Source organism: Cupressus sempervirens, chromosome 3 (genome assembly GCF_028749045.1).
Source record: "Cupressus sempervirens isolate cs-2001-9-10 chromosome 3, ASM2874904v1, whole genome shotgun sequence".
In the NCBI taxonomy this organism is placed as follows: Eukaryota; Viridiplantae; Streptophyta; class Pinopsida; order Cupressales; family Cupressaceae; genus Cupressus; species Cupressus sempervirens.
Genome location: NC_143120.1, coordinates 1,119,181,794 through 1,119,204,017, shown reverse-complemented (window position 1 = coordinate 1,119,204,017; position 22,224 = coordinate 1,119,181,794). Strand labels below are relative to the sequence as shown.

Below are 22,224 nucleotides of genomic sequence, written 5' to 3'. Positions count from 1 at the left end.
CATGCGACTTTAAGTTTATCCTTCCCCTTCTTCTAGTTAGAACCTCCAAAAGACCTTATTATGTTTACATTTTCTTATTTCAGCACAACTCTAAACTCCTTAGCCAAGCCCTTGTCTTTTTATTTCATGATAGTTTGGGATTCTAATTTTTATCTTTACTAGATGGGGTTTAGTTTCACTTTATTTCTAGGGGTCTTATGAGGTAATTGATTCCCAAACCACATTTCCCTAAGATTATTTTTGGAAATAACATGGGGATTTGGTAAAGTTCAAATTAGTAAGCCTTGCAATAATAAGGTTCAACTTTGGGCTGGTTTATATCTTGGAGGTTTATACAAGTTTAATTGATAAAGGTAGTGAACTAAGGCTCGATGTAGGAAAGCATTACACACCCACCCCCCACCTTGAAATTCAAAGCTTCTTGGGTAAAATGTGAAAAATAATAATTATTTTCTAGTTCTTTAAACGAGTTAATAGAGGAAAATGGTATATATGAAAAACATCATAATGACCCTTGAGAGTGTAGTACTTGTAGCTATACATAAGTTTTACCACTTAATCCCCATTTTTTGGGAAAGAGTATAAATCCATTTTCATAAGATTTATGATTCCTCTTCACCTTTAACCCCTAACAGTTGATACTAATGCCCTTTTTAGGGTTTCCTTTTCAAGAAATAATTCAATGCCATTAATTTTAAGATCCTACAAAGTTTGCAATAATTTACAAACTTTTTAGAGAGGTTGACATTGTGACCAAGTGCATAATCATGATATAGTTTGCAAACCTTTCTTGCCAAAAAATCTATTGTATGGAATCAAAGCTCAACAATAAATTGAAAATAGAGGTTCCATTCTAAGATTTTATCCTCCCATTTCACATATTCCATTTTTTCGAATAAGAAGTTTTAAGAAAAAGACATTGTTTCTATAAAGATAAAAGAAAACATGTCTTGGACCCTTCTAAGTATCTTTGAGTTTCTATAATTTCATTTGGGTATTATAATGACCAATGAAGTCAATTTGAGGTGATAATAAATGATTACAAAATTTTAATGTGAACAAGTCCATTTGTTCAATAATTTTCTTGTGTGTGTTTTTTATTAAAGAAAAATCAAGGTTTGTAAGGAGCCAAGAACTGTATAAAAATTTCTAGATGTATGTTATTGTTGTGGTCATGACATATTTTATCTATTTTTGAAAATTCATCATTTGTATAATTTCTAGTACTTAATTTCCAGATTGTAGATAAAGATAGCTTAAGAACCATAATAATGTTTTTTTTTGTATAGAAAGAAAGAAGATAATGTTGATTCTCATGGACCTCAAGTGTAAATATTTTTAATTTCTTCTTTAGATTCTGGTCAAGAGTGATCATATTGGTGGTTGAGATCCTCTAAACCCATGTTTGAGTGTTCATGGATAGTCTGAAATTTAGCTAATATATATTCTTTACTTTTACATCTAGGGTATTTATTTTATCACCACCTTCATCTATCCCTCTCACAAAAACTTCTTCTTTGTGAAGGTTATCACGTTTCTTGTCATTTTTATTTATCTTTTTAGTTTAGAAATGGGCCTAAACATGAAAGTCCATACTTGAAGTTGTCTTTGTCAATATGTGATACAATATCTAGTTTGAACATGGATGGACCAATTTTTCGTATCTTAAGAAGAAATATTTTTTTTAAAAAGATTATCTTGTTCAATTTTACTTAAGATTTCAATCATTAAATTGAGAAAGCCAATTCTAAAATTTATTTATTTTTAGTTTATTGTTTGTCTTTTGATATGTTGTATATATATTTATTGTACATTATTATTTTTTAAATTAACATAAATATTATTTAATTTTTAAATTTTATTAATTAAAAATTAATATAATTAAATTTTAGAGAACAAATTATATAGATAAAAGCTAAATCTTTTGATTGGATAAACAAGTAAACCTCACATCTTATTTATTCTAAATTTTTTTAGGAAGCATTTAATTAATGATATAAATAATACTTTTATTCTTAATGTTCATCCTATGTAGTAAGTTTTCATTCTTTAATAAAATTGTAAATGGAAAACTATCTTATGGTAACCATCTTATGTTGATCTGAGTTAAATTGAATCAAGCAGATTTTTGTCTCTCTTTCATAATTGAACCATAAAAATAATATAAATAAATGACTTATCATAAGAACTACTAAGTGAAGTTACTAATTCTTTCTATCCATTGATTAGATTTAATCTTATGCATATGCAAAGAAGGTTAGAATAGAAAAGCCAAATTATAGTGCTTTTATTTTTTATTATTTACAAGATATTTAAGAGGGAAGTCTAATGCATCATTTCAAATGAGAGAAAGAAGGTTGAACTCCCCATTTCAAACAAGAGAAAGAAGGTTAAACTCCCCCCTTCAAGTCTGACTATTCTACTCTAATGGTTTCACATGCAATAATGAAGATTGAACTCCCTTTTCAACTAGACTCCTCACTCTAGTCATTCTTAATTATTTTATTATTTAAAAAATAAATGTTTTAATTTTATTTTTTTCACTAACAAAATCATCAAATCCATTAAATGTATGCTAGAGGTTTTCATTGATAGATCAAATTGGATATATCTTTATTAGAGTAATAATTATCATAGATTCAAATAATAAATATGTAATGTAAAATGACTCCTCAAGATCAACGTAAAATCTGAATAATGTATCTAATCAAAAGATGAATTGAAGTAGATTAAGAGAGTTAGATTTAGAGGCTAGGATGAGATCCTTGGCTATAAACATCACACACTAAAGATTGACTCTTACACTAAAAATATTAAATAATCAAATTTAACTTACAATTTATAAATCTAACATTTTCCTTAATATTTGATTTTTAAGAATGGCCGCATATTATTTCATTTCCATAGCATTTAAGAATTCGATCAAATAGTCTACGATTTTTTTTCTGATATCCTTTCCTCTTAAGCTCGGTAAAATATGATTTTTTTTTGGTTCTGGACAGGAATTTTTTTTGTTCGGAAAACTTATAATGAGAAAACGAAACCATGTTGGCGAACAAGAGACTAAAATCTTTTCATAAGCAAAGCCTAACATGGAAGCAAGCGTAGTTTTAATGGCGTCTTAATCTGATAAAAAACTGGCCTGGAAGATAAACGGAGACTAATCATATAATAATCTTCACAATAATTGACGGACTGTTCAATGTCTCAGATTTCATCGGATTCAATCTAAGAAAAATCAAATTATATCTTAAATCTAAGGAAAACGATAAACGACCGGGCCATCGGTAACTGCAATCCTTTCCTCGGGAAATTCACAGAAAGTGCCCTCCCGATGTGGGTGCGCCAGATAAATTGAATATGAACGACGTACTGTCCTAGGCATGTTTCAATGTAGGACAGATTAATTAAAAATGAGCAACGGACCATCCAACGTATTTTTGGAAGTCTGTAAAATTATTTTGTACAAAGTCCAAAGAAGCTTTGATCCAATGACTTTTAATTTAATATCCAAGAATCTAAAAAAATTTGAATTCTTCATTTGGATGCACCAAAACAGAATTAGAATACGAAGTAAAATAGGAATACGTATTCCAATTTTGGTCCAAAAATGGGGTTTTGCAATTCCACCCAAATAGGTGTGATTGGAATATGTATTCCTATTTCACTTTTTTTAATTTTAGAAAACATAAATTTTGGGGTCCGCGAATTCCCATCAAATATTGGCTGAACCAAATAGTGAACAGGGATACGTAGCTCCATTTTCTATTCCAGAATACGTATTCCTATTCTCCTATTCCTATTCCCACAGCCAAACGGGCCCTAACATAAATTTAAATAGTCCTATCTCAAATATTCAAATAAGTTCTATCTGAAACAGTCAAGGCAAATAAAATAGCAAGATTGAGCTTCGATGTGTATCACTCAAAAGGGGAAATAGAAAACAATTTTCATTTACATCAAATTATTCTTTATTATTTAATGTGTATGTTTAAAATATTTGGTTCTCGTTTAGTTAAATTATTATATATATTTTTAATTACCGAGATTTAAAATAAGAGTAAAAAATGAAATTCTAGTATATTAATAATTCATGTGTAAGTGCTTCAACTTTTATTTCAATTATGACAACATTTGATTTTAAAAAAAATATTTTGAATTTTTAATTAAAAAGCAAATCTAATCTATTGCACAAATAACATAATAATCCTTTTACCATATTAGAATAAAATCTTAAAAACTAAACAATATGTCGATTTTAATTAATAGTGTTAAATATGGCGTAAATATGTAAACAATCTTGCAAGAGAACTACCTTTTCTCAAAATTAAAAATTGTTAATAAATTAAGGGAAGTATTGCAACTAAAAAATGGTTATACCTCCTATAGAATTTTGAAACATGTGTTTATCTTAAAAGTATTTAACTATTGACTCTTATTTAAAGTTCATAAGTAAATAATCTCAAAATAGAAGTTCTATCTAAGATAACTTATTAAACAATAAAATCAAAGATATTATATTGATTAACAAATCTAAGATATTTTTTATATTTATGTGATTATTGAAAAAATTAACTATTTATCCAATAACTAATCTGATAAGTGCAACATAATTGAATTATGTATACCACATTTTAGAAATTTAAAAAATTGGATAGTTTTATTAATTATAGATTATTATATTATGTTTCTCAAAACACTCTTCTTGTTCATTATAAAAAAACACTCTTATGGTGAGATTTTTTCTCTAGTAGCCAAAATGACATCCATTAGATTTTTGCTTTCTATTGCAACAGCTTATGATCTAGAGATCGAGCAAATAGATGTGAAAACTGCTTTCCTTCATGGAGATTTGGAGGAAGAAATTTACATGTCACAGCCAGAGCACTATGTTGTGAAAGGTAAAAGTCATTTGGTCTGTAAATTGAAGAAATCCTTGTATGGTTTAAAACAGAGTCCTAGGATGTGGTACCAAAAGTTTGATACATATGTGTTGAGTTTGGGATTTGTGTGATCTAAATCTAATGACTGTATATATTTCAAATCTGATGGCGATGGTTTCCTGGTTATTGCCTTGTATGTCGATGACATGTTGTTTATTGGCAAAGGAAAATGATTGATTGCAGAGTTAAAATCTCAACTCTTGATAAAGTTTGAAATGAAAGATCTTGGTGCAGCTAGACACATTCTGGGAATGGAGATTATAAGAGATAGATAGAATAGAAAGCTTTGGCTAGGCCAGAGTAAGTATGGTGGTACTATTTTGAAAACGTTTAGTATGCAGGATTCAAGACCATTGAGTGTCCCTGTTACTATGGGAACAAAGCTTTCTAGCTCACAGTGTCCTACATCCCCATTGGAGATGGAAGAGATGAGTCGAGTACCATATCAGAGTGTTGTTGGAAGTTTGATGTATGCTATGGTCTGTACAAGACCAGACATTGCCCAAGCAGTGGGAGTACTTTCTCATTATATGTCTAATCTAGGAAGAGCACATTGGGATGTAGTAAAAAGAGTTTTCAAATACTTGCGGGGTACCTCAGAGTTTTCAATATGTTTTCATGTAACAAAAAATGAGCATTCCTTGGATATTCAAGGCTATGTGGATTCAGACTGGGCTAGAAGAAGATCCACCAATGCATATGTGTTTACATTATTTGGTAGTGCAATTAGTTGGATGAGTAAGCGACAGGCTGTGGTCACTTTGTCCACTACTGAGGCAGAGTATATGGCAGCTACTCATGCCTGGAAAGAAGCTATCTGGCTAAAGAGATTGTGTTTAGATATAGAGTTCAAACAGGGTGCAGTGACAATTTATAGTGACAGCCAAAGTGTTATCTGCCTAGCGAAGAACCCAAATTTTCATGCGAGGACCAAGCACATTGATGTACAATATCATTTTGTGAGAGATATGATCGAGGACAGAAAGGTGAAGCTGGAAAAGGTAGAGACTTTGGTGAATGATGCTGGTGCATTAACTAAGCTCGTGAGCACAAAAAAATTCAGATGGTGTTCATAGTCTATGCACCTCTCAGCCCCTAGCAATTAAGTCCATGATATTTAGGATCCCCTGACTCTTGCAAGGTGTTCGACAAGTGGGAGAATGTTGAAAACATGTTTCTCAACCTTGCAATCTTCTTTTGGAAAATCCCAAAATTTGTTTGTGGAAGTTTTCCACTTGTTTATACATTGGAAATTGGTTAATGAGTTGTCAAAAATGAGTCTTGTCCACAGTAGAATATAGGTAGGTCATTTTTAGAGCCTTGATGACTCATTTTGTGACTTTTATGGGGGTCTAGACTAAGAGACAAAATTGTGGACAGGATTATTATTTTAACTTGGTTGTTTTTTCCATATTGGAAATGTAAATGTCAAAAATGGGTAACATGTGGCATGGTACTTTTTCCCATGGTTTTGTAAAACCACAAGTGGTTTCCAAGTTGTAAAATCACTATAAAAGGAGGGCTTGGGGAGGTGTTTGTGTAATTGAGTTCAGTTTGCAAGACTGGTGCTAGAAGGAGTCTCTCTGAGTTCGTTGTGGTGATGTGCTCCTATAAGAACTTGCATTGCAAGTGTGTTGTAATCATCTTGGTTTGATAATACATTGTGCAAGTTTTGGAGGGTGGGGTTTTTCTCTCAGAAGGGTTTCCCCACGGTAATCATTGTGTTATGTGTTCATTGTTATTTTGATTATGTTATTATGCATTTCTTGAGATCTCTGCAATAGTTAGTTGAATTTGCATAATCATCCTCTCAAAGATTAGCGTAGGAAGCAATTTCGTGCACCTTTGCTTCCTTACACTATAATGATGTGAAGTTGAAATTGCGATGGGCAGTGAATGGGATTGACACTGTATGAATATGATTGTAGTCTAGGAAATACATATTAATTAGCATTCGATTTGCTTTCACACAAAGACAATGAAACCACCATTCAATTTGCTACTTGTGTAGCGCATTAATATTTTTAGTCTCGAACCAGGCGTATTGTTAACTAGAATAAGCCACAATTTTTTCTCAAATCACAAATCTTTAACCTCCTCCCCTTCGTCTCAAAAAATGCCATAAAGATTTCAGTTGTACAGTGTATGTGTTTTCATTTTTTCTTCTTCCCTGGTGTGGATAAAGCCAGTAGTCAGGTATTCCCCTAGATACATTATTTTATTCATCCATTATGCTGGAAGAAAAATGGGGGTGGATTCAAACTCATAGGTGTGGATGAAAAGCTTTAAAAATTAAATAAATAATAGGTGCGGTTTAAAACTTGCAGACCGAGATCTGGTTCTATTGCACCATTTAATCTTCTCTAATACTCTTTATATACAAATTTCTGCAGTGCATGCATACATTACAAATCAAATTGAAAATTAGGGGACAATCATCCTAAGGAATGACAAAGTGTTGCATGTTTGAAACTATTGTTTAGGTAGAATTACATTTTACATTATGTATTTTCATGAAAGACTCTTTAAATTTTTTAGTTGTGTATCTTGATTCAAGAGCTATTGTTTTGCCTAGCTAATCAAATTTATACTAAAAACTAATTTTGTACTTAGTATAAAAAAGAAATATAGCCAAAGGGTTGTAGCTCAATTGGTTGGGCACAATTGATGAGGATGATGGTATGATTGACATTGGCCTAGGTTCGACCGGCTTTTGGTTTAGATATACGCTTACTCATAATGTTGTAATCAGCTATGTAATAGCTAAGATGCCAATATCTATGTAATCGGGTTGTTTCCATCAAAAAAAAAAAAAGAAATATAAAATAATATTAATTTAATTGTTCAATGTAAAAGTTTATTTTGAAAGAAAAAGTTCTCTTCACCGTATTTTTTATTTTATTAAATGCTTTCTGTCACTTTTTCATCTTTACATTATTACAATTAAATTATTTAATACACTAATTAATTATTTCAAATTACATTTTTAACATTGTTATATTAGATTAACTAATCATTATTACTTATTAAATTTCATTAAAATTATTTATTTCTCAATTAATTTACCCAAAAATATCCTTCTTACGCTTACATTTAATACTTTATAATATTAACAGACTGCAATATGTTTCACTAACCACATAAGACAGGACTCAAGCTCGTCAAAAGCTCTTGATTATACTCGCCAAACTCAGATTAACGGTTTGTCCTCTTTCACTCCGTTCGTCTGATTATTCTTTTCTGAGCAATTGCTTCATGAGCATTTCGAGTCGAAGTGTGCAATTCATCCAACACCATTTTTCATTCTGCTCAAACATTGCCCAGAATCAAGTCATCATGAATTCCTCTGTAAGAGATTATGAAGAAGCCTCTCCGAAGAAACACAATGTTTTCCTGAGCTTCAGAGGAACCGACGTTCGGAAAACTTTTGTGGACCACTTATATGGATCTTTAACTGATGCAGGGCTAAGTGTTTATTGGGACGAGAGAAGCATGGAAAAGGGAGAGTGTATTGACGAGGCCTTGAAGCGTGCAATTGGGGATAGCGCTATCTGCATCGTCATCTTTAGTAGGAATTATGCTTCGTCAGCGTGGTTCACCCGCACCAGGTTCGACACGCGCACACCCAATCAAAAGCGCCCGGTGAACAAATCGCAGATGCTGAGACGTCAGAGAGCAAATTAGCCAGAGCAGAATGTGAGAGAAACCCAAACAGTGAGGCGTTAAAAGAGCACATCCGTAAGGGTCGATATCCAGTTTCGATGATCGAGCAGTGGGGGGAGTCGTTGAAGAAAGTTTCCGATATCAACGGGTGGACTCTGGAGAGCACATATGGATACGAAGGCAGGCTTGTGAGACGGGTCGTCTCCGACGTTGTCGGGGAATTGGGTAAATTGCCATATCAAAAGCTACCAAAGCATCATGTACAGCTCGAGAGGATAGAAGAAGTGATAAGGCTGCTCAACATTGACAACAAAGAGGATGTACTTAAAGTGGGTATATGTGGACCTGATGGATTTGGAAAGACCACAGTTGCCAAAGCCGTTTTCAACCGTATGATACAAGATTTTGATGCATATTGTTTTCTTTTCGATATCAGTACCAAGTGGCAGCACAGGGACGGGCTAAAGGAATTGCAAAAACAATTGATGAAAGATTTACGCTCGAGGAAGTACTGCAGGAAGGATATGCATCCCGAAGACGGACGTTTAGTGGTGCCACAGGTTATTAGAACAATCTCTTATCAAATTACCGAGAGTTGAATAATGTTTTCTATGTGATAGTACTGATGTTGATTTTGAAAGTTTATTTTCCTTCTCCAACAAATTTAGCTTTCCTGGATCTTGTTTTTAACAGTTATTAATTCTTTAAAATAAAAAAGATGTTTTCACAAATCTTTTCATAAATATATTTTTCTTTATCTGTTTTACCCTCTGTATTATATTCATTGGATTTTAACAATTTTTTTAAATAGTATTTTTCATGTACATCAAACTCAATTTTTTTCAGAGAACCATCTCTTTTTTCAAACGATCCTTTTGTTTCCTCACTGCCTTATCTTTTCTACCATCTCAGAATTACACTTATTGATTTTTAACATCTCTTTTTTCAACCAATCTTTATAATTTATCAAACTCAAATTTTCCTCACTGCCTTATCATCTCTGCCATCTCTGATTAATGATTTGTAACATCTCTTTTCTTCATCATTTTTTTTCACATATCAAACTCAGATTTTCTTTGTTAACCTTTTATCCTATCTTCACCAGTGAAATAAACAATCTAGACCCACCTCACTTTCTTCAACAATTTTAGCACTTTTGTAGTGACTTCCAAACCTTAAATTCATCTTTTTGCAGCTATATCCAGCTTATAAATATGTTTTTTTTTATCTGCAGCAAATTTTCCCCTCAAACATTAGCTGCAATCTTCGTTTATATTATGATTCTTGTTTTCACACTCTAACAACAAATATCTAATAGTAAATATAACTAGAAGGGAAAAAAAATGATTTGTGTACACATGCAATTAGAAACACACATCCTTAAACATCACACTCTAAGGAAATAATTAAGCTTAGAAAAAGTAAGTCAATTTTGACTATTTAACACTCTGAACTTAAGAATCAAGTTTTAGTATATGATATTTAAGTCATCCCAAAAAACATATAACTCAAAGCACAAAAAAATAAACAACTTTCTTTCTGATTCAAAGAAAAGATTACATTATCCCTCAATTATGAGATTTTTTCAGCCTTAATCGATTCACTACCAAGGAGATCTCAATAAACAGATGCTAACAGGAACTGAAGTTCTCGTTCATACACACAAACCTCAACTGGATAAATTACATTGAATACTATATTAATCTATAATTGAATAATTAAAAAACCAAAATTTTAATGAAGAATCTCTTTTGTATAAGTTATTAAACTATAATAAACTAAATGAATAAAAGTAGCGCACGATAGTGAGGCTCGTGCATCGATTCTTAACAATTAGAACAATTTCTTATCGAATTACCAAGGGCTAATTAATGTTGTCCATGTCATAGAACTTTGGTTTCGGTTCTTTCTTCCATAAAATGTTCGATTTCTATTTAGGGTTACTTGTAATTGTGATTGTTGAAAACAGGATTCCGCTCTGAAGCGCATCCTCGTAGTTTTAGACAACGTTGCCGATAGCAAGCAGCTGGAGATTCTAAAAGAGGAAATCCGGGCAGGCCCTGGCAGCAGAATAATTGTTACAACCCCCGATAAGCACGTGTTGAACATGGCACAGATACGTAGAATTTACAAGATGGAGGGACTGGAGTATGATGAGGCTCTGACTTTGTTCAGCTTGCATGCATCTTTGAGTCCAGAACACAAGGCACAGTATGCCCAACAAAGCGAAAGGATTGTGAAAAGCATTGGGGGAATGCCGCTGGCTCTGGAAATAGTGGGAGGATTCTTGAGCGACAAGGTGGGCAATCCTGAATGCTGGACTGAAGCTTTGAACACACCGCAGAGCATCTGCCATCAAAAAATATTTAACGAGCTCAGGTTTTTTTCCTACGATAAATTAACCTTTCAAGAGAAAAACATCTTCTTGGATATCGCTCGCTTGTACATAGGAAAAAAGACAGAGCATGGTATCCGGCAGTGGAAAATGATGAACTGGGATCCTCATGCAGCTATAAAAAATCTTGAGCTCAAATCGCTCTTAACCATAGTCGATGATAAATTCATGATGCACAGCCTTCTCAGAGATATGGGAGAAGCAATTAGCAAGACAGATGAAACAAGAAACAAGAAACACATAAATTCAACGCTCTAGGACGTCTATATATACTGAAATTGTTTTTTTTTTTGAAAATGAAAAGCTGAAAATATAATATAATGATTAAGATCTGTGCCAAGAACTAAGCGCCGATCAGCCCAGAACGAAAGACTCTATATAATCAATGAATTAGTGGTCTGTTTATTCAATTTCAAAAGTAGAAAGAAAAATAAAATTTATTGCAGAGTCTGAACTAGCTCGTCTCCACGTACAAATCAAAATAAAACTGAAATATGCTGCTGCAATCCCATGCAAAGTAATTCGAGCGACTGTGCATTTTTCTTTTCAGTCTTTCAAGTGTCTAGTTCCATAGGGCCCCGTTTGGTTGCTGGAAGATGAGGGTCAAAATTGGGTTATCAGGGGTAAAACCAGGTTTGCAGAAAAACATGGGCGTTTGGTTCATTAAAATTATAACCTGGTTTTCAATTTCATCTTCCAATTTTGGTCAAAAATTGGAAGATCTTTCTTCCAATAAAAATGTGGAATTTGAAATTAAAACCAAGTTTTGAATTTTATGACAATTTTTTTGATAATATTGTGGGGTCCACAGTATATTCATCTTCCGTGTCAACCAAACGGACCATTGGCTTTCCAAACCACAAAACCAAGTTTTCAAAAACCTGGTTATAAGATACCCTGGTTATGCTAGAAATTCATCTTCCCCAACCAAACGGAGCCTAGAGGTGTAAGAAGCTACGAGTTTGTAATAACATTTGTTAAGAAAGAATAAAATAGTCTCTGAAGTTTATTAGAGCATCAGCTCAGACAAACAAATGTAATCTTTCATGAAGTTTAATATGATTTCTAGGTTTGTAATTTTCTTCTCCCCCTCTTCTCTTCATCTGATATGAGAGTTGGGAGATCCTCTTAAAATTGACGCTGTAGGAAAGGCCATTTATCTTGATATTGAAACCATGTTAGAGGCATGCAGAAAATTGAAGGGGGCTCAAGAGCCGTAGCACAGTCTGTCGATTGATTTTGTCTAGGTAGACAATTAAAGGATCACAGTTTTCTGAAGTATATACATTCAAAGGTTTAAAACTGTTATAATTATTTGGAAGGTCATTTATTGTAAGTGCTTAGCTTTGAGGATATAAGTCGCAGCTGTCAAAGAAGATAGATTAGACTCTATTCTGTAGCATCTGCGGGTGTGAAGGACCATTGGGCTCGATCTGCTGTGAAGAGGAATTATAGGAGATCGGGGGAGGAATGGTCTGCTGGTTAAGAAGTTGTAATGCTGTTGATAGGTTACTAGTTAAAAGATAGTCTTGAGGCACACAACACATAAATTAAAGATTATATTTTAAATTCAGAATATCATATTGTGTGTAGGTTTCTATTTTCTAGTTGGTTGTGCTTTCTTTTTTTCTTATAATTTTGTTTGTTTTTAAGGATTACCTGTGAATGTGAATGGGTGTAAGGTGTTGATATCTTTCTATAGGAGTTACTATTACTATTGTGTGCTTAATTATTGTATTTAGTAACTTTTTTTTTAATATTCTAAACACTTTAGGGATCATATAGGAACATTCGTATTTTTAGTGGTATTAGCACTTTTTAACTTTGAGTGAGACTCCCTTCATTGCTGGATTTATTACTTTATCATATTTCCATCTTTCGAGCAATTCATCTTTAATGGACATGTTACACTATCACTTTTCTACATTTGGATGGTGATCCATATTTAATGGATGTGTCACCATTACTTTTCCACCTTAGGTGAGTGATCCACCTCTAGTGAACATGGCACAATGTCACATTCCCACCTTGTGTGTAATACCTTCGCCTATTTGATCAAGGGGTCTCCTATGTATATTCAATTCTACTAATTCTATTACATCATTCCTTGGTATTCATCTCTCATATGCTTTTATGAAGTCTCTTGATCTTGGCTGACTAAAATTTTTAGCAAATCTTGTATGGTATATGAGAGAGGAGCCAATAGAGGAGTATAGACAAAATTGGGAACACCTATGCACACATATGGGCCCCACAGAGGAGAATTCAAGTTATCAAAAAGTTTAATAAGAAGAAATCACCCATGAAATGCTTTAACTATGGTAAAATGGTCACAATTTTGTTACGTGTCCTAATGCTAATATAGATAAAGAAGATGACTTTAAGAAATTGTCTAATTATAAGTCAAAGAAATTTGCTAACAAAAACAAAATTTTAGTTATAAAAAATGAAAGTACTAATAGTTGTGGTTTTGATGATGATGAAATATTGTCTGGCTTTGGGACCTTGTTCAACATAGTCTAGCAATGGTGAATCAAGCAGTGAAAGAGAGGACAATGTTGACCTTGAAGCAAAACTAGTGTATGTGTGTTGAAAGCTATTAGTAGGTTAAAGAAAATAAATATGATTTTTGAGGTAATACCTAAGATTGTAGATGGTTTGAATAACTATGAGTTTTGAGGTAATACCTAAGATTGTAGACGATGATAAACATGCAGTTGGAATACTTTGTTTGCAAAATCATTTCAAGTAATGAAATTTTGAAAGATAGTGAAAATAAAGTAGAAGTTATTACTAACTTGAAACTTGAACTTGAAGAGACTAAGAGGAAACTTGTTGTTGTGAATTCTAAAAATGGGCTTAAAATTGAAAATTATTTCAAGCTAGAAATTGAATTTGTTGGTTTGAGAAATGAGATTAAGAAACTTGATCTGATACCTAGTAAACAAGTAAAGTTTGGAAAAAGTTCAAAAATGCTTAGTGATATGCTAGCTCAACAATTAGAAACCTAAACATAGCTACTCATAATCTAGAGACTACTAAGAATGGGGGGACTCAACTCAAGGAACATGTAGGAGGAGATAATCATAAGGGAGATAGTTCCCTGCCTTAGAAAACCTTTGATGGTCATCCACCAATGCAGGATGCTTTATCCAAGATCAAGGAAACCATCACTACCTTAATCAAGTAGAATGAGGATTTGGAGGACAAGTTTGAGAGGGTGACAAATTTATGTGTTTGTGTCATGCATTCAATGACCACTACCCTTCTTTAGGATGGGAAGGAGGAGATCAAAGATACTAAAGATAGGGAGACCATGCGTTCTCTCTATGGCTTCTTGGTAGATCACTGGATGTGTCTCTTACTGGAGATCCCAAATAAAGATAAGAAGGGGAGTTAGCTCCTGGTTCCTTCTTCTTCTTTTTTGTGTTTTTATGATAAGGTTTTACTATATGACCCATGGGGCCCTTTATGTTAGTACTTGTTGGACTTGTTTAATGCCCAAATGGTTTAGGTCTATATATGATTGTGATATTCTGCTAACTATAAACTATAGTAGCTTTAGATATAGAAATACTTAAGTTTAGAGGTTTTATATATTAAGGAAGGGGGTATGTTAATTTAATGGTAACGAATTACAGTTAATGTTCAACTGAGTTTTTTGTGTTCATGTCAACCCCCATTTTGACTACTTTTAATATAAAAATAAATATACAAAGATGAAAGTTCAAACAATGAAGCATATAAAATAAATTATGTAAACATATGGTTTTCTAGAACATGCTCACTTTATGGTTGTTAGAGTAATAAACTTTTTTTCTTATTAATTATATCATATTGATTTAATTATTAAGTCACTTATTATCTCTAGTTTGCTTAAGCTAAACTTTTTTTGGCATATAACAATTAATTCCTTTATTAATTATTATCATGCAACCTAGGTTAGTTACCTATTAGGGTTTTGATCTCCTTTATAAGGATGATCTCTCTTTGTAATTATAACACTCATTCACTTTTGATTATAGAAATTTCTCTTTTTGCTCATCAAGGATGTCTCATGTATGGATCTAGCAATTCTGGCCTCCATAGTTTTTCTTCTCTCTTTCTATGATAGGTGTTTGCATGCAGGTGATTCTTAGGAGTTATGGGGTTGAACTTTAATCAACTTCAACATGGTATTAGAGCTCAAGATCTTTGTGTCCCTATTCTATTTAAGAGAGGTTAGGATTGGCTTTAGATGTGTACTTTTTCTTTCAGAGGATTTCATTTTTCAAATTTTTTTGGCATTGGATATGGGGGTCACATTTTTTGATGCATTTTGAGCCCAAACAAACCTTGCCATTGAGCTCAAAGCACCCAAAACCCTCTATTTTCATATAAACTTGTCCAATTTGGACACAGTTTGAATTTGAGGCAAAAAAAAATTGATCCTATATAGGGCACATTTTCCAAGGCAATGATTTTATGGTCTTCGGCATGAAAATTGAGATTTTTTGGCTAGAAAATTGAGATATTTTTGCTTGAAAATCAAGTTTTTTTGCACGAAAATCAAGATTTTTCAGTGCAAGAATTGAGGTTTTTTGGTATTGAAGTCAATATTTTTTAGTTCAAAAATTAAAAAAATTTGGCATGGAAATCAATATTTTTGGTACATAAATTGAGACAGTCTATTCATGTTTGCACGAAAATTGAGGTGTATTTGCACGAAAACTAAGGCATTTTGGCATAGAAACCAATGCAATTTGCCATGGAAACCGAGATAGTTTGGTATAGAAATGGATGCATGTTGGCATGGAAACCATGGAGCTTCACCTCTGCTTGCCCTTTTGGGTCTTTTTTGACCTACTTGTGGTTTTTTAGTTGTAACTTGCTCATCTGCACTCTAGTTTTTGCAAACAAGATATTGTCGAAAAGCTACTTTCAAGCTTGTTCCATTGGAGCATGTTATTTTCAGGTTTGATGGTATTTTATGGCTTTCTCTGCTATCAAATTTAGTAGTACCATTTTGCACTCTAGGAGACATATCTTGAGCATCTCATCTCTAGTTTGGGAATTCTTTATATCATTCAAAAAGACTTTCAAAGCACCTTCCATTAATGATAGTTTTTTTTCCAGATTCTTCTCCAGGTACATTCTATACACATTTTTGCATTTGTACATTTTGTTGGATATCTTGGTTGTTTTAGGTATGGGGATCAATTTTTTTACTTCAAATGATTTGTCATAGCTTGTACTATTTATTGTATCAACCTTATGTCTTTTTTGGTCCATTTAGATATTTTTTATATGTATTCTTGCAAACATGCAGGGAGATAAATTACCATATTCCATCTGTATTTTTGTTTCAGTTGGTTTTTCCTTGTTTTTCCTTCTCATTCGAGTAGTTTCATCTAAGGACACTCATACAAATTATTGTATTCTTGGGACTCACCATATTTCGTGTCCTATTGTTTATGCACTACTCTAATTAAAGTGCCATGTGGGGTTAAAGTTTTTTTCTTTGTTTTTCATCTTCCTTTCTCCAACAAGTTTCCCTTCTATGACATTAGCCATATGACATTTTTGAGATTGATCACATCAGTACACACATATGTACTCTTTTGTGCATCTTGATCATGGTTCCTTGACATGCTATTTTCTTTTGGCCCACTTTCCTAGTTGCCTTTCACCTCACCCTTGTCTACATTAGGGGAGGTTCTTCTTTTGTTTCTCATGCTTCCTTGGTTCGATGGAGTGAGCTATGTATTCAATATTTGTTCCTATGTACTAGGTAGATGTTGTGGTTGGGTACCTATGCACTTCAATGAGAGGGATCATTTACCATATAGACACTCTTCTTTTTGTTCCTAATTTTTTTACAGCCTTCCATGTTTGATTGATCATCTCTTCATGCTTTAGTGTTTCATGTAATCTATATCTTTGAGTTCAGTTATTTTCCTTTGTGTGCATCCTTATTTGATGCAGATTATAGTCTTCTCTACCTTCTCAAGCTCTATTTCAGTGGAGATTCTTCAGATCAAAAGTTACTTTTGACATGGTTTTGCAGCTTCTACATGCTTCACTAGTATATTATAGGTCAAATTTTGACCAACATATGAAGAGAGTTGTTCAATATTTTTTCTTTGTTTTTATGCCTAAGTTGGTGAAAATTTTGACCAACTTAGGGTTTTCTAATTTGGTCAAAATTTAGACCAACTCGAGTTCAAATAACAAAATTGCATAAAAGTTTGTTTGTTAATTTGTTATTTCATCTCCACGCACTACTAGACCTAAGGATTATGGGAACTAAATAATCATAAGGATTTTAGGATTGCAAGAGTTGAGGATTTTGGGCATATCTCGTGGGAGGTATGTGGTTGATTGGATAGGATTCATGCTTCCAATAGATATGTGTATACTTTGATGCCCTAGTTCTGGCCTATCCAAATCTGACCACCTTGTTAGCTTTGATAGTTATTAGGGGTTATTTTTATAATTTGTTGTGTGCATTGACACTATGATTGATTGTGCCTAGCAAAATCATCAAATATTTTGGGGATTAGGATTTGAAATTGTGGGTCTGTGTATGAAGTTTTTTTTTTCTTGTAATAAGTTCAGTATATTTTTACCATGTTTCCCTAAATGAACTACATTGGATGCTCTAACCACAAGATGATAGACTGATTCTAGATTGTAATACACACATTTTAATATTCTTATATATGTTACTGCTTTAAGTAAAAAAATGTAGATCTTCATTATAAATCTATTAGTTTTCTAATCAAAGACTCATATTATATGAAAAACTTTACTTTAACATATATTAGAAATAATTGTTTTTGATTGTATCTCTATGAATACAATAAATTCCAAGATCTATTTTTGACTTGCAAAAGTGTTTTAAGCATTCAAAGAAATTTATCTTGCAATTTATGAGAAGCTCAAAGTTTAAAAAGATTTCATCTATTTAATGGCAGAATGATTTCAAGTAATATAATTTTCTTGTGCTCTTTGATTTGTGTTCAATAAGAATGAGATTGATCTCTTCTTTCTATAGATTCTTTCTTGTGGAGTAGTAGTCGGGACATAGAATTTTGGTGCAATAGAATTTAAAGATACACATGTGTACAAGGAAGAGATTGAGTCTCAAGGATTGTTTGAAGAGGCACCCAAAACACCTGAAACTCTATAAAAGGTATGCAACTCAAAATTGAAAGAATAGAAAGTGATTTTACCATCTATGTTTGTGATTATAGATTGTTAGAGAGTGGTCATTGAGATTATTTTGAGTTTACTTATCAATGATAAGATCTTGGCAAAAATGAAGTCACTTGAGTGTGAAGAACAAGGGTGGGAACTTCATTCATGTGTGGATTATATTATAATCATCTACCAAAGATTCAATCAACATAAATATAATAATCTCATATGAAAGATTCTTTAAATAAATTAGTTAAAGAAATGAAAAATAAGATTCTATTTACTAAAAACAAATAATTAATAACATTTGAATAAATAAGAAAATATGATTTAACTAAATGAATAAATATAGAAATTAATAAATTAATGATATAAATATGATTAAACAACAACGTATTCCTTCATAGATAAATGTATAAAATAAAGATAACAAGACAAAATCAAACTTCAGTGACTGGAAGAATAACAATAGCATCTACTAAAATAACCCCTAAATAGCTAAGATGATTGTGAAGCAATCTCAATTGTTTAAATAAATATATTAGAGATATCCATGTTGATGATTTCTCTCACCGTAGAATTGAGTAGTTGTTGGCAACTGGCCAACAACACTTGAATCATATTCAATTCTATCAATGCATATCTTTTACAATCACCCTTCACCAAAACAATCTCTCTCTGTATATATTTAAATGGTCAACTAAGCTAATAATCCATGGATTATTGAATCTCTAGGGGTCATCATGCTAACCTTGTAACAGTTACCAAAACAAGATTTAGTTTCCTCTAAAATACACATTGATATCATATATTATTGCAAATGAAACTTCCAACTTGTGGTCCAAACATATGTGAAGGGTCTATATAAAAGCATACAATAAAGTACCAAAAAATGTTTATTTTTGTGTACTTACACACAAATTGCATGTCCAACTTCATGGTATGCCACCAAGCTCTTTCTCTTTCCATCAGTCATCGATGTGCCCTCCATACTAACCAAAATCATGTCTATTGCATCATCTATTTCCTTACTTGATAAGTATTGTTTGCCTCGTCTTCTAGCAAGAATTCCCAGGTATGTGTAGGATCATGGTCAACCAAACTATGGCCTTAAGTGGCTGTGAAAAACTAACAAATCAGGGTTATGTAAACTTGACACATAATTTTAAAGTGGTTGTGGACTTTATATCAAAAAGTTGCAAGAAAATAATCTATAGGATATTGAATATAGTTTCTAAACTACTAGGCCTTATCTAGAGAGAGAAAAAGTGATTGCTCAAAAGTTTGGATTTTAATGTAGTACTACGAAAATTTTAGGGCGAAAATAAAAAGTAAGTTTATGTCTAACCACCTTAATCAAAATAAAATTATAATTTTTTTTAAAATATAATTATAGATATAAAAAGTAGACTCATGCTCGGATGTGATACATATTTTTACGTATTTTTATTCTAAATCAATAATTAAATATGAATTTTCTATTAAAACATTTTCGAAAAAAAAAACTCCTGTGTCTAACAACCTTAACTAATAGAAAAATTTACCAAATTTTATTTTTATTTTATTTTTCTTATACTAGATGAAGCATAGAATGTGATACAACTTTTGGATTTAAAAAATGTTATATCGTTTGAAAGTTATAGCTATTTTTTAATTAGTATGTCAATCAACACTTTACAATCATCTTCATTGAAAATTAAGTAATAAATACTTATAGAACTTAGAATTTGATAGCAATTATATCGATGGAATCTTGAGAGTGCTATAAAAAAACTATTTTTGTTTCATTCAATTTTGATGAAAATGACATTGTCAGATGGCTACTCAAAGTTTTAATGTTAGTGAAACCCTTCTCAAACACATTTTTTGGGTTGACCAAATAGGCTTGGTAAATACTAAGCCTAATCGAATGCCCGAAATCAAATCGAGTATCTGATTAGGTCTGTGATTTTTCAATTGAAATTTTGGAGAGAAATTTGAGTGGAAAGATATTCCAATTGCAATTTTGGAGGGAGGGAAATTTGAGAGGGAAACTTTAGAGTCTTTTAGAGGGAAATTTATTTGTGGGAAGTGTGGACATTGATATTATTATTATACATATGATTATAATTATAATTATATTACAGTAATATGTATGATTATTATTATTAAATATAATATAGTTATAAATATAATAATAATTATTATAACTAAATATAATATAGTAATATATATGACAAATAATAATATTATTAAATATATATAGTAATATTATATGACTATTATTATATATAATAATAGATATCATTATTATTATTATTAAATCTATAATCTAGTAACATATATGATTATTATTGTTATATAATCTAATAATATATTATTATTATATTAAAATATGCAATATTATATTATTACTAAATATAATATTGTCATAAAATGTGTCAAAAGGGGCATAGGTCATCCTATGAACCCTTTCAACCCATATAAACGATTATAATATGTCTGTAGGGGTCCTAGGACCCCTAGAGACATATGTTGTCATGGAATGTGTCGAAAGGGGTCATAGGTCATCCAATGACCCATTTCAACCCATATAAATGATTCTAACATGTCCCTAGGGGTCCTAGGGACCTTAGAGACATATGTTGTAATAAAATGTGTCGAAAGGGGTCATAGGTCATCCTATGACCCCTTTTGACCCATATAAATAATTATAACATGTCCCTGGTGGTCCTAGGACCCCTAGAGAAATATGTTGTAATAAAATGTGTCAAAAGGGGTCATAGGTCATCCTATGGCTCCTTTTGACCCATATAAATGATCCTAATATGTCCCTAGGGATCCTAGGACCCCTAGAGACATATGGTGTCATCGAATGTGTTGAAAGAGGTCATAAGTCATCCTATAGCACCTTTCAACCCATATAAATGATTCTAATGTCCCTAGGGGTGCTAGAGGCCCTAGAGACATATTTTAAAATAAAATGTGTCGAAAGTCTTTCGACCCATATAAACAATTATAATATGTCACTAGGGGTATTAGATTCCCTAGAGACATATGTTGTAATAAAATGTGTTAAAAGGGGTCATAGGTCATCCTATGGCCCCTTTTAACCCATATAAATAATTTTAATATGTCCCCAGGGGTCCTAAGACCCTTAGAGACATATGTCATCATGAAATGTGTTGAAAAGGGTCATAGGTCATCCTATGGCCCCTTTTGACCCATATAAATGATTCTAATGTGTCACTAGGGGTCTTAGGGCCCCTAGGGCTCCTAGAGACATATGTTGTAATAAAATGTGTCGAAAGGGGTCATAGGTCATCCTATGACCCCTTACAACTCATATAAACAATTGTAATATGTTCCTAGGGGTCTTAGGACCCCTAGAGACATATGTTGTAATAAAATGTGTCGAAAGGGTCATAGGCCATCCTATGGCCCCTTTTGACCCATATAAAAAATTGTAATATGTCCCCAGGGGTCCTAAGACCCCTCGAGACATATGTCATCATGGAATGTGTCGAAAGGGGTCATAGGTCATCCTATAGCCCCATTCAACCCATATAAATGATTGTAATATGTCCCTAAAGGCCCTAAGACTTCTAGAGACATATGTCATCATAAAATGTGTCAAAAGGGGTCATAGGTCAGCCTATGGCCCCTTTTGACCCATATAAATAATTATAATATGTTCCTAGGGGTCTTAGGACCACTAGAGACATATGTCCTAATAAAATGTGTCGAAAGGGGTCATAGGTCATCCTACGGACCCTTTCGACCCATATAATAGATTCTAATATGTCCCTAGGGGTCCTAGGGCCCCTAGAGACATATGTTGTAATGGAATGTGCTGAAAAGGGTCATACGTCATCCTATGGCCCCATTCGACTCATATAAACAATTCTAATATGTTTGTAGGGGTCTTAGGACCCCTACAGACATATGTCATCATAGAATTTGTTGAAAGGGGTCATAGGTCATCCTATTGCCCTTTTTGACCCATATAAACTATTCTAATATGTCCCTAGGGGTCATAAGGCCCCTAGTGACATATGTTGTAAT

General features: G+C 32.5%; 1 protein-coding gene across 1 annotated transcript in view; it reads left to right on the top strand.

Annotated features, from left to right (window-relative positions):
- LOC149570726 (disease resistance protein Roq1-like) overlaps nt 1-11,259 on the top strand; it is a 48,665-nt gene extending 37,406 nt beyond the window's left edge. Inside the window, exons 2-4 of the mRNA XM_089817259.1 lie at nt 8,093-8,501; nt 8,552-9,166; nt 10,576-11,259. Of these exons, the coding sequence (XP_089673385.1) occupies nt 8,093-8,501; nt 8,552-9,166; nt 10,576-11,259 (1,708 nt within the window). The remainder of the gene's footprint in view (nt 1-8,092; nt 8,502-8,551; nt 9,167-10,575) is intronic.
- The last annotated feature ends 10,965 nt before the right edge of the window (nt 11,260-22,224 follow it).